General features: G+C 40.5%; 1 protein-coding gene across 4 annotated transcripts in view; it reads left to right on the forward strand.

Annotated features, from left to right (window-relative positions):
• Positions 1–12,534, forward strand: part of lnx2b (ligand of numb-protein X 2b) — a 78,345-nt gene that overhangs the window by 61,234 nt on the left and 4,577 nt on the right. For all 4 annotated transcript variants that reach the window (XM_073058007.1, XM_073058005.1, XM_073058006.1 and 1 more), the window contains 4 exons: positions 151–347; positions 2,363–2,743; positions 4,344–4,499; positions 10,055–10,229. In XM_073058007.1, the coding sequence (XP_072914108.1) occupies positions 151–347; positions 2,363–2,743; positions 4,344–4,499; positions 10,055–10,229 (909 nt within the window). The remainder of the gene's footprint in view (positions 1–150; positions 348–2,362; positions 2,744–4,343; positions 4,500–10,054; positions 10,230–12,534) is intronic.

Consider the following 12,534-nt stretch of genomic DNA (forward strand, 5'->3'; position numbering starts at 1 on the left):
AAAAAATAGTTTCTTTTACTCCTGGATGCTGTTGCATTCTACAGTTGGTGCTCACGTTTAAGTACTGAAAAGTAATCTGTTAATTGTATGTTGCCTTTGTGATGGTTTGCTCCAATCATATGAAACTCAGATGGCCTGATGTTATTGCAGATTTGCCTCGGCTGTCCAGTCTTCTGGCAGAAACTACCATAGTTGAAATTAATCGCACAGACCCTCAGGAAGAGCTGGGAATTCGGATAGTTGGTGGGAAAGACACACCGCTTTGTAACATTGTGATCCAGGAGATTCTTCGTGACAGCATTGTTGCTAGGAATGGAAGGCTTGCACCTGGGGATCATATAACAGAGGTAACTGGCTGATGGCCAATCCTGCCACATATAAAAGTGGTGAGACGTGCAACAAACATCGCAAAGCCGCAGGTGTTAACCTTTTTTTAAATGACTGAATCAGCCTGGAGCTGTTTATGCCATACTGAATCTGTGTGCAATTCTTTGAAATAGAAGCAACTGCTCAAGGGGGGAAATGGGTCAATAGGATTTTCATTTTATAACTGGGTGATGATTTCAGGGTAACATGATGCATGAGATGCAAGTCCCTTGTCTTTGTGACTGCATCAAGTTCCTGCATGAGGTTACTATTCACTTCATCTGGCTTCCCCCACCGAGAAACCTTCCCCCTCTGCTGGTTTCACCTATTGCCAACAATCACTCTTCTCCCTACAGCACCTTATTCTGGCTTCTTCCCCCCTTCCTTTCCAGTCCTGATGACAGATCTGAGCCCAAAATGTCAATTGATTATGCCCTTCCATAGATAATGTCTGATCTGTTGAGTTCTATCAATTTTGTTTGTTGCTCTCTGCAGAATCTCTTGTGTTTGTGCAATTTAGGAGCAGAAGCAGACTGCTTATCTCCAATTGGCTCCACTATTTTATAAGCTCATGACTGCCCTCAATTCCATATTCACATAGTAATCTGTAACTGCCTTCATCTCAACGTTGAAAGACTGCTTCCACTGTCCTTTGAGAACGACTATTCTATGCCCTTCTAAGAAACTTCACCTAATCTCTAGGTCACTTGCCACTCGCAGTAAACCTTCCATCCCCTCATTCATGATGAATAAGCCTGAAAGATATTTCTGATTCCACTGTCCCTTGAGGGAGAGAGAGTTACAAATAGTCCGAATCCTCTGGGAGATAAGAATTGTCTTGTCCCTTAAGTGGGCAACACCTCATTTTAAACAATGGCCTCTAATTCTTGATCACCACACAAGAGGTAACATCCTTCCTGTGTCCAATCTGTCAAGATGAGTTTTAACGGCTACAGCTCCTTTCTAGCAAGCTGCCCTGAAGGCGATACAGCTCATAGCAGAGTAGAAGTTGCAGTTTTATTCAGATTATGAAGTTAATGGCTATTTATTGAGAATGGACATTCTTATGCTATGTGAAAATATTGCTCAGGTCTATGATATATTGGAGGTCTAGGTGGGGTATGGTGTAACTAGAAGTCAATCAGATTACAGTAATATAAATTGGAAAGGAAGTCTCTCAGATCAAGAGTCAAGATTTAACTCAGCAGTCCGTGGCTAAGTTATGTGTTCATATCCACAAGCAGAGCATAACCTCCCAGTTTCTCGTGGTATTCTTTCCATTGCATCAGATACCTAGAATCCTGAATTCAGTGACATTGTTGATACTTGGCCCAGCTATTGACGAATACACAAGAGTACCATGTTTTAGAGAAAATGCAATAAGCGCAACAGTGTAGAGAATACTTCTTGATATTTGTCCTGAATTCCACTTGACTCTCTTATCACTGGCTTGTTGAAACTGGCACAAAGTAATCCTGGTTCCTTGGTCCTAGTCATGTTTCTTGGTCAATCTTCAAAATAGGCTACTTCAATTTGAGACACTTGTCCAATTCCAACAGCAAAAAGTTGTCCTAAAGTTGTAGGCGGTTTTATTTTTTTGTTTTATGTTATTATTGTAGTTTTTATCATGGAACTTTTATCTTATAGTCTAGAATGACTAAGTCTCCTAGTAAGAGTGCATCTCAGAAGTTTCCTCCATAAGTAAAAATATCCCAGTACCTCTTCCAGTCTCTTTCTCAAGTTCCAGTTACAACTCCTTTGGTCCTAGCTGGCCATTCCATGCCTAAGATTTATGTTACCACTGATCTTCCACTTTCTGCAGTCATCTTGCTCTACCTCTTCCCACTACCCACTCCAGAACTCATCACTTTCTCAACAAGAACTTGGTTGGTGTGAAGATTTGGGGTTGCCTGCTGCCAAAGTTAAAATTGGCCATGAAATGTTTTGCTCAAGAAGCTGCGTATCTAGCGTTCTTATCTAATTCCTTCCTGTCCAGGTGAATGGTATAAATATCACCAGTGTTCCACACAGCTACGCCATCCATGTGCTGCGGCAACCTTGTTCTGTCTCTCGGCTCTCTGTGCTCCAAGAGCGAGGATTTGCTATTCGAGGATCTTCACAAGAAAGAAGCAGCAGCAGCAGCAGCAGCACACAGAAGCAGACTGTGCACGTCACCTTGCATAAGAGAGATCGCAATGAGCCACTGGGCATAAAACTAATTCGGAAGGGAGACGAGCCTGGAGTGTTTATCCTGGATCTTCTAGCTGGTGGCTTGGCTGCTCGAGATGGAAAGCTACATAATAATGATAAAGTGCTTATGATTAATCAGCAGGATATCAAAAATGGAACTCCAGAGATGGCAGCACAGATAATACAGGTAAATGAAGCCTGTGCTCTTGAACATAGAACATAACATCACATTACAGGCCCTACAGCCCTGAAACTGTGCCAACCTTTATAACTTATTGCAAGATCAATCTAACTCTTCCCTCTCACATAGCCCTTCATTTTTCTATCATCCATGTTCCTGTCTAAGTCTTTCTTAGATGCCCTTAATGTATCTTCCTCTACTACCATCCCTGGAAAAGAGTTGCTCGCACTCACCACTCTCTGTTTTTTTAAAAAAAAACGTACCTCTGAGACACCCCTATTCTTTCCTTCAATCAACTTAAAATGATGCTCCCTCATTTTAGCTATTTTTTCACCCCTTGTGAAAAGTCTCTGTTCACTTGATCCATGCCTCTTACCATCTTGTATACGTCTTTGAAGTCACTTCTCATCCTTCTCTCCAAAGAGAAAAGTCCTATCTTGCTCAGCCCTTCTAAATGAGACATGCTCACTAATCTAGGCAGCATCTTGGTAAATCTCTCCTGCGCCTGCTCTAAACGTTAGGAGCAAAAGAGGTCTTGGATCAAGGCGAAAGAAGTTCATCCCTTTTTCATACAAATCAAATTGTTGATTTTTTTTAACTGTATTTCTTGCTACTCTCCCTCTTCTTTCTCTCATCTCTGTCCTGCTACTTCTCCCTCTTCCTTTTGTACTCTTCTCATCCTTTGCTCCAGAGAAAATAGCTAATAGCATTTAAAAAAAATAAACAATGTTCAGAATAGATGTTATTTTCAGGTTCATTTATCTGTCACATATGCATCAAAACATACAGTGAAATTATTTATTTTCGCTAACAAGTAACACAACGTAACAGTGCAATGGAGGCAGCACGCAAGTGTCGCCACACATTCCCACGCCAACAAAGCGTGCCCACGATGCTCGGCAGAACATAGCACACAGCAAGTAGCAGCCAACAACAACAAAACAAGCTCTTTTCCTGCCTCCCACCTCCGCACATACACGGTCCTCCAACCCCATGTCAGGCCATCTCCAGTTTTTAGCAGACTTCTGGATTTGCAGACATTGAGCTTTGACTTCCAACATTAACTCATTGGTTTGTGCAGAGCTCCCCTAATGCCACTACACTCTGAATAACATGGTCAGCTTGTAAGTCAGCCTTAAGGCCAAAAAATATTCTAATTCAATGAAATATAGTCGTCGTCATCATCATTATTTGCCAGGTTGATGATGCAGGCGATCATGGTCTTTGACTGTGATTGTTCTTGGCAATTTTTTTCACAGAAGTGGTTTGCCATTGCCGCCCACTGGGCAGTATCCTCACAAGACTGGCGACCCCAGCCATTATCAATACCCTTCAGAGCTTGTCTGCTTGGTGTCAGTGGTCGCATAAGCAGGACTTGTGATATGCACCAGCTGCTCATACAATCATCCACTACCTACTCCCTTGGAATCAAGTGACCCTGATCGGGGAGAGGGGGTTAGTAGATGCTACACTTTGCCTAGGGGTGATATGCAGGCTAGTGGAGGAAAGGAGTGCCTCACACCTCCTTTGGTAGAGATGTATCTCCACTCCCCCACCCATATGAAATATAGTAGATAAATAAATTACTATTCCTCTCTCTTTTCAGTCTAGTGAGGGGACCGTCAGCTTTATAATCCAGAGGTGCCTTGAGCAACAAAGCCCAGAAATTATTGATGAAGTTGGCTCGAGCAATAACAGCCCCTCCCGGCAGCGTAGTAAGTCATTGCAACAGCATTGTCGTCGACGCTCCCACTACCAAAAGGTAAGTTGTGTGGCAATGTCATTATGGCATGTGACTAACACTTGTGTGGGCTTTCCACCTGCATCACAGGGACCATTGAAAAAACAAACAAACCGGTTCTGAATGCACCCAGTCATGTACAGGCATGATCTTACTATGATGGATGTCTCTCATGACAGTTCAAATGAGCTGGAAAGTACAAAAATACTGTGTGTTCCTGTTGGACAGATCAATCTCTGATTTTACAGGCGGATGGAAATATTGGAAGCTGTACTAATTGGATCCTGTTCTTTCACTCAGCAAGGCCAGTTAAAATAAAGCCAACGTCATCAGCATCATAAACAAATTACAAAGTAAATCGAGTTTAACCTTGGGGTGTGTGAGGTGCATTTGCAATAAGAATAATAAGAGGGGTGTTGACAATAGAATTAATCCATAATTTTAAGAGGACAGTGTTTCTCAAACATATTGTGAGGATAATTTCAGGTGATGATTAATGGTTATGGATAATGCATTGCAAAAATTTTAGCTATTGGTGAGCTATTGTTTAGATGCTGTAACATGCGTAAACTAAGATTTTGTAATCTTGCCAGTTCAATTGAAACCAATGCAAAGAAAATTCTAATTACATATTGAATTTGAATTCTGGGCAGGTTTATTGAGGGGAAAACAAATAAGAACTTTGAAAAAGCTGGCAGCTTACAGACACTGATTGAAGTCCCTCTTTTGTTTAATGAAACCTTAAGGAACCACTGATCTCTTTTTGGCAGCACGAGAATGTCACATGTAGACACATGAAAAATAAATCTGTATTAACATGACTTTTCCCAGGTTTTGCTTTTAGTTACTGTAAGTTAATCTGGTATTTGGAATATAAAGACTCCACTTATGTTCTTTTCATCAGTTTGTAATTCATACCATTCATAAGCATAGACATATTATGCCTTTTAGATCCATTGGGAGAAGTTTTTATTGTGGAAAGTTGATCACTCATTCCTGCAGCTTCTCCAGTGATGCTTTCTCTATCTGCAGGAACAAGGAAGTGGGTCTGGCACCTGTCAATCAGTCCTGGGTGTGGTGGCCAATAATAAAGGAGCAAGTTACAGTACTTTATATCACTGACACGCTGATAAAAATAGAATATAGTTAACTAAAGGGAAGATGGGAAAAGGAATTGGAAGACTTTCTTTAACCATTTAATGAGATCTGCAGCTAACTCCATCTACCTGTGCTTGCCCCATGTTGCTTATTACTATTTGTTTGGTAGAAGCCATGTGTCGTGCATTAAAAACCACTGATTGACTTCATCATTACCTGCTGTTCAAATCTCTAATCATCCTGCATGTTTTCCTGCTTGACGGCTGGGAGGTCCGGGTCCGATTTCAGACTGGTCCTAACTCCCAACCAGGAGAAACCATCAGCTCCCTTTAATATCTTATTGGCCCCCATCACCCAGGGCATGCTCTCTACTTATTACTACCATCAAGGGGGGTACAGGAGCCTGAAGACACAAACTCAACATTTTAGGAACGGTGTCATCCACTCCACCATCAGATTTGTGAACAGACAATGCACTACCACATCAACATTACCTCACTATTTTTGCACTAATTTAATTTTTATATATATTTCTTATTGTAATTTATACTTATGTATTGCGTTGCTCTGCTGCTGCAAAACAATAAATTTAATGACATATATCAGGGATGTTAAAACAAATTCTGATATCTTAAAAGCTTCATTCAGATCATACCTTTACCTTCCCTGCTCCGTTGACTCGATCTCTTTTCATAAATCAGCCCTGGACTTCAAATAGTATTCTGATTCAAAGCTAAAATATCCTACAAAATGAATCTATCCAGAATTGGTCTTGCTACTCCAGTTAATGACCTGACTAGTGTTTTGTATAATAATGGCAAAACTTCTACCTTCCCCCCCCCCACACCCCACCAAGTACACTGACCTCTTAGATATAAAGGTCGACATTTCATTTTCTCTTTTGATTTTCTGTCTCTGTCAAAGATATTTTCTTGATCAGTGTAGTATATCCCAAGCCTGCTTGTTCCTCCAAAATGTCTAGCTTTTCACTGTGAATTACCTCATATTTGGCAATATCCCATTCTGTTTATCTCAACATTTCCCAATTGTATAAACTCTTAAAGTTATTCTGCATCTATTTACCGACTAATGTGATGCAGCCCATTTTGTGCCTCGGTTATGAGTCTTTTCACTCCATTGTCTAAGGAGTTCGTAAATTGGTGTGGAGTACCTGTGGATTCCACAGGTCACATTCTATCGATCAGAAATCCTGAGCATTTCTGTACCTGCCACCCTCACTCTGATCCAACATCACTTCCTAATTATATACAAATGAGCATCTATCGAAACAGAATCTATATTACACAAAGATATTGCTGAGACCTGAAAGAATAAGCCAGGGTTCTTTGTTGAGAGACGGAACAGAATTAAGGGAGATTAAGTTACAGGGCCTGATTAAGAGTCAAAAAGGATATTCTTCTTTCAGCTGAGGAGTCTAAACCAATAGCTATGTATTTAATGTAATTTGTAGAAGGATTAGACAGGACAAAGGTTTCTTTTCACTTGGTTGATAAAGGTCTAGAACTCACTACCTCAGTGTGTGGTTCAGACAGAAAACCCCATCCCATTTAGAGAGATTGGAAGGGTACTTTAAGAGTTATGACATGTTAAAGTGCCGGGGTTGATTGTATTTAATGTATTTAAGTAAACTACTTAAGAACTTTTTAAAAGCTATTATTAATGCTTTTTGAGAGAGTGATTTAGAGGCATATCATATTTTTACTGAGTTAAGTATTGTATGTAATTAGTTTTGCTACAACAAGTGTATGGGACATTGAAAAAAAATTTGAATTTCCCCATGGGGATGAATAAAGTATCTATCTATCTATCTATGACATGTAGGAGAAAGGTCAAATGCTGAAAGAGGAATTTGGCTGGCAAACGAAGAGTTAATTAGCTTGACACACTTTTTTAATAAGGAAATATCTTTTTATGTTTGCCTCTTATTTGGTGGCCATATTGGACAAAAACAGATCTTGTTTGTCATGCCCATCTTTGGGCTGGATTTTTTTTAAACCACAAAGATAACAACAAACAATTAACTTCAATAGCTATAATCACCTACTTTAGCAGGTAACTTTGCAGAATTAAATTACATATTTACAATGGTTGTACATCCCAATTAGTTGACACCTTTGAATATTTAATACCGAAGTCAGTTTTGAAAGTTTCTGAGCACGAACTCCAGGCACCCAAAATACCGCATAATCCTTTTGTCACCGTGTTAAGGGATGACTCCATGAATATACAGTACAACGAGCCAGAATATTAAGTGACAGGACCTGTCCTGAATTGCAAATTAAGAGGCAGGGATACAAAATTACCAATGTGTTAATATAGAAAATGGTCACTTAATTCCTTCCCTGATCTCATGGAAGTTTGAATGATCTCCAATTAATATGAACTTATCTCTATTGTCTTATCCTGAGTAGTTTAATAGGGGAGAATTAAAATGTTCAACACTTGATTGTTTGAAATAGCCTTAATGTATCAGTTGAAATTAAATTGTGAACAGGTTTATTTCCTGAATACCGGTTTGCATTTTAATTAATACATTATGTTGTGCATAATTCCATAACACCCGATTAATCCTTTGACCTCCTCTACCTTTAGAGGCAATTATTGCCTTCAAAAGGGAGTAGGATAAGGTCCTTGGACAATAATTTGCAGAAGAATTGGAAACAGTATTGTGGTAGTAAGAGCTTGCATAGATTCAGTGGTCCATAAAGATTCTACAATAGCCTTTTAAGTTAGTTTGATTGAGACTTCTTGCTGGCAGTAGATAGGTGGCAAAGCTATTGAGATTTCTGTTGTGTGCAAAATTTGTTAGACATACCTCTGATTATGAACTTCATTAGGTCAAGCACATACTTTTAAAATCCACCCCCCCCCCCCCCCACTTCCCTGGACAGCCACAGACAGGGAGAAGGAAATATTCGTTTAATTTTAGGGGTAAACTATATAGTTTATTTCCGCAACCTAATTGCAAATCTCTTCGTACTAATTATCTTGGCCATTGATTTGCAAATCTATAATTTATCATTAAATTTGAGATTACTTTAAAATTCTCAACAACAAAATTCCAGGTACACCAGAACTTGGCAACAAAAGGTCTGAAACCATTTGAATGTGCAAACTGGGCCAAAATACTCTGTTTTAAAACAACTAGCCAACTATCTATGAATTGAAAATCTGGATCTTTATTCCTTTAATCCCCTTATTCGATGTAATCCTGTTACTCAATGTCAGCAAGACCAAGGGGCTGATTATTGACTTCAGGAAGTGGAAACCAGAGGTTCATGAGCCAGTCCTCATTGGAGGGTCAGAGGTGGAGTGAGTCAGCAATTTAAAATTCCACAGTGCTATTATTTCAGAGGACCAGTCCTGCACCCAGCACATAAGTACAATTAGCAACAAAGCATGCCAGTGGCTCTATTTCCTTAGGAGTGTGCGAAGATTTGGCATGATACCTGAAACTTTGACAAACTTCTATGGATGTGTAGTAGAGAGTATATTGACTGTTTGCATGACAGCCTCGTTTGGAAACAGAAATATCCTTGCCTGGAGTTAGCTAGTTACTGCCTGTTATGCCACTGGCATTTAAGGGCAGCAATGAAGGTCCTCCATCTCTGACGGTATTCACGTCAGAAGCTCCCTCTCGGTTTTCACTATCAGTCATACAAGTCTGAAGCTGGAGACTCAGGAATACCATCGCACACAGAGGTAGAAGGATTCTTCATTGCTGTTTTGTTTGACCAGTCAAGGTTGTTAGCCTTGAGCTGAACCCTTGAATCTGGAGGACCAGTGGACCACTGTTAGTCTGATGGCTACTCTCTAGCCAAAGCAAAAAGCCCTGATTCCAGCTAACATAGCTCTCTGAGTCATTGAGGCATGCCAACTTCCAAACCCTACAAGGTTGTGGTCCCTTGGAGGGCCCTTTAACAAAAAAAATCTACAAAATGTAGTGAATATGGCCCAGTCCATCATAGGTAAAACCCTCCTCACCATTGATCATATCTCCACAAAATGTCACAGGAGCAGCATCTATCATAAGAAACCCCCACCACCCACGACATGCTCTCTTCTCACTGCTGCCATCAGGTAGAATAGAAGGTCCAGGAGCCTCAGGACTCAAACCACAGGGTTCAGGAATAGTTATTACACCTCAGTCGTCAGGATCTTGAACCAAAGGGGATAACTTCACTGAATTATTGAAGTGTTCCCACACTTGACTCACTTTCTGGGACTCTTCATCTCATGTTCTCAAATTGTATTGTTTATTTATTTACTTATATTTACACACTGGTTGTACGCCCAAGTTGATGTCGTCTTTCATTGATTCTGTAATGGTTATTATTCTATTATGGATTTATTGAGTATGCATACAAGAAAATTAATTTAAGGGCTGTATACAGTGATATATGAACTTTGATAATAAATTTATTTTGAACTTTTGACTGTAATGTTTTTCTCTTAAGGATTTATCACAGACTTCAATGTGTGTAGAGAAGACAGTCCTGTTAAAAAAGGAACCTCGTGAGTCACTTGGAATAACAATTTCAGGCGGACGTGAAAATAAGTACAAGGTTCCGATATATGTGACCAGCATCCAGCCTGTTGGCTGCCTCTATAGGGATCGCAGAGTCAAAAGAGGTAATATTTTGAGAGTGGTTTTTGTAATTGCCACATCACCATGTATCACATTGATGGTCTAAATGTATGCCGTGCACCATTGTGATATGCTTTCGGATTTCAAGCCTCAACAGTCTGTATTGCTTTACATTGGAATCTGCTCATTCATCATCAACTGTTCTATTTCTGGTTCATTAGACTGCAAGGGACTGAAACCATGTTAAACATAATCATTCAGTGTGGGTCCCGTATTTGTTCTCAAGGTATTAACTGTGTAAGGGGACTATTTCCACTGATGCGAGTTTGAAACCTTTTATCTTAAGTGGAGATGTATTACAAACAGTAATCATCAGCAAGCTATGAACTGTAGGGGTAAAGCCAACACTTTAAAACTATTGCCCACCACTGTATAAAAAATTGCATTACAGAATTGGTGATTAGGAATGGGAATACTTTCTGAGTTTCACTTCCCTAATATGAGGTACAAACCATTTTGGATTTCTAATTTCCTGCTGTTCTGAGATTAGCTGATCACATAAAGACTAAAACTTTGCATTTTCTGATCAATGCAGTTCAACTCCTTTCTGTTCAATTCCTTTTTTTTTCTGCACTAGAGTACCATAGGACTCTTGTGCAGTGGTTTCAAGTGTGTTCACATTGCTGGAATGGGACTTGAACCTAAAAACTTCAATTCTGAAGTGAGAGTACATCCAACTGAACTACAGCTGGCACTGCTCAATAAAAAAAAATATCTAAGTTCCTTCCCTAACCTTATCTCTGGATAACCCTGGCTAGAGATACAGAATAGGCTGAAGCATAGATCAACAAATCAGTTGCATTAGCGGCAGACTAATCGATTCGGAGAGAGAGCTTTGCAGAGGTCGGGGAAAAGAGTTTTTTTAAAAAAGGAGCATTTCGCAGGGCTCAGTGCATTAGAGGCAGACCAATCGATTCGAAGGGAGAGAGAGCTTCACATATGTTGGGGAGAAGAGTTTAAAAAAGGAATGTTTCACGAGGATTGGCGCATTAGTGGCGGACCAATCGATTAGCAGGAGCAAGTAAAAGTAAAGCAGGTTCAAAGCAGAGTGGCCATTGTGCGAGGGGACCAGTGTAGGAGTGGGAATTTGAGGCTTTGGTAAGGAGACACAGGTAAAGTAGCAAGTAAGGTTTTTGTGGTTGAATAAAAAGTCACTAAATTACAGCTAATTAAATAAAGGGATGATGCAGGATCAGGTGATGTGCTGTAGCTGCCTGATGTGGGAGTTGGTGGACCACATCTGCAGCGAGTGTTGGCTGCTCAAGGAACTCAGGCTCAAAGTTGATGACCAGGAATCTGAGCTTCAAACACTGCGTACATCAGGGAGGGGGAGAGTTACCTGAATTCTCTGTTTCAGGAGGTAGTCACACCCATTAGATTAGCTGCCTCAAATTCGCTCTGTGGTCAGGGACAAGAGGGTGTGACTGCGAGTGAGGTGGGTAGTGGGATCCAAGAGACAGTACTGGAGGAGCCTTAGCCCTTGAGATTGTCCAGCAGGTCTGAGATTCTCGCTCCCCACGTGGGTGACAGAGGGGGCTGTAGGAAGGATGAGCAACCTAACTGTGGCACCGTAGTTCAGGGAGCCATTCAAGAGAGGGGAAAGAAGAGAAATGTAGTGGTAATTGGGGATAGTATAGTCAGGGGAATAGACAGTTCTCTGTTGTGAGGCTAGAGTGTCCCGAAGGCTGTGTTGCCTGCCTGATGCCCAGGTTCGGGACATCTTATCTGACCTGCAGAGGAATTTTCAGTGGGAGGGGAAAGATCTAGTTGTCGTGGTCCATATGGGAACCTAACGACAAGGGTAGAATGGGGAAAGAGGTTCTGCTGAGTGAATTTGAACAGCTAGGGACTAAATTAAAAAGCAGAACCTAAGAAGGTAGTAATCTCTGGATTACTACTTGAGCCACATGTAAATTGTCATAGGGTTATGAAGATTAGAGAGTTAAACATGTGGTTCAAGGATTGGTATGGGAGAAGTCGGTTTGAATTCATGGGAAATTGGCACTGGTATTAGACAACAACAAGAGAGCTGTACCAATGGGATGGGCTCCACTTGAACCATGATGGGACTTGGATCCTAGTGAATCGCATAACTAGAGCTGCGGAAAGGGCTTTAAACTAAATAGTGGAGTGGGTTCAACAGATTCGAAGTATGGATAAAGAAAAAACAAAAGAGAAAATGAGAAAAGTAAGATAGAGTGAAGAAAAGTCAAGTGCAAAAGTTCTTTTAGGATATAATGAGCACAATGGATAGAGGGGAACATATGGATGTTATTTTTCTTGGATTTC

This window comes from Hemitrygon akajei, chromosome 10 (assembly GCF_048418815.1).
Source record: "Hemitrygon akajei chromosome 10, sHemAka1.3, whole genome shotgun sequence".
Taxonomy (NCBI): Eukaryota; Metazoa; Chordata; class Chondrichthyes; order Myliobatiformes; family Dasyatidae; genus Hemitrygon; species Hemitrygon akajei.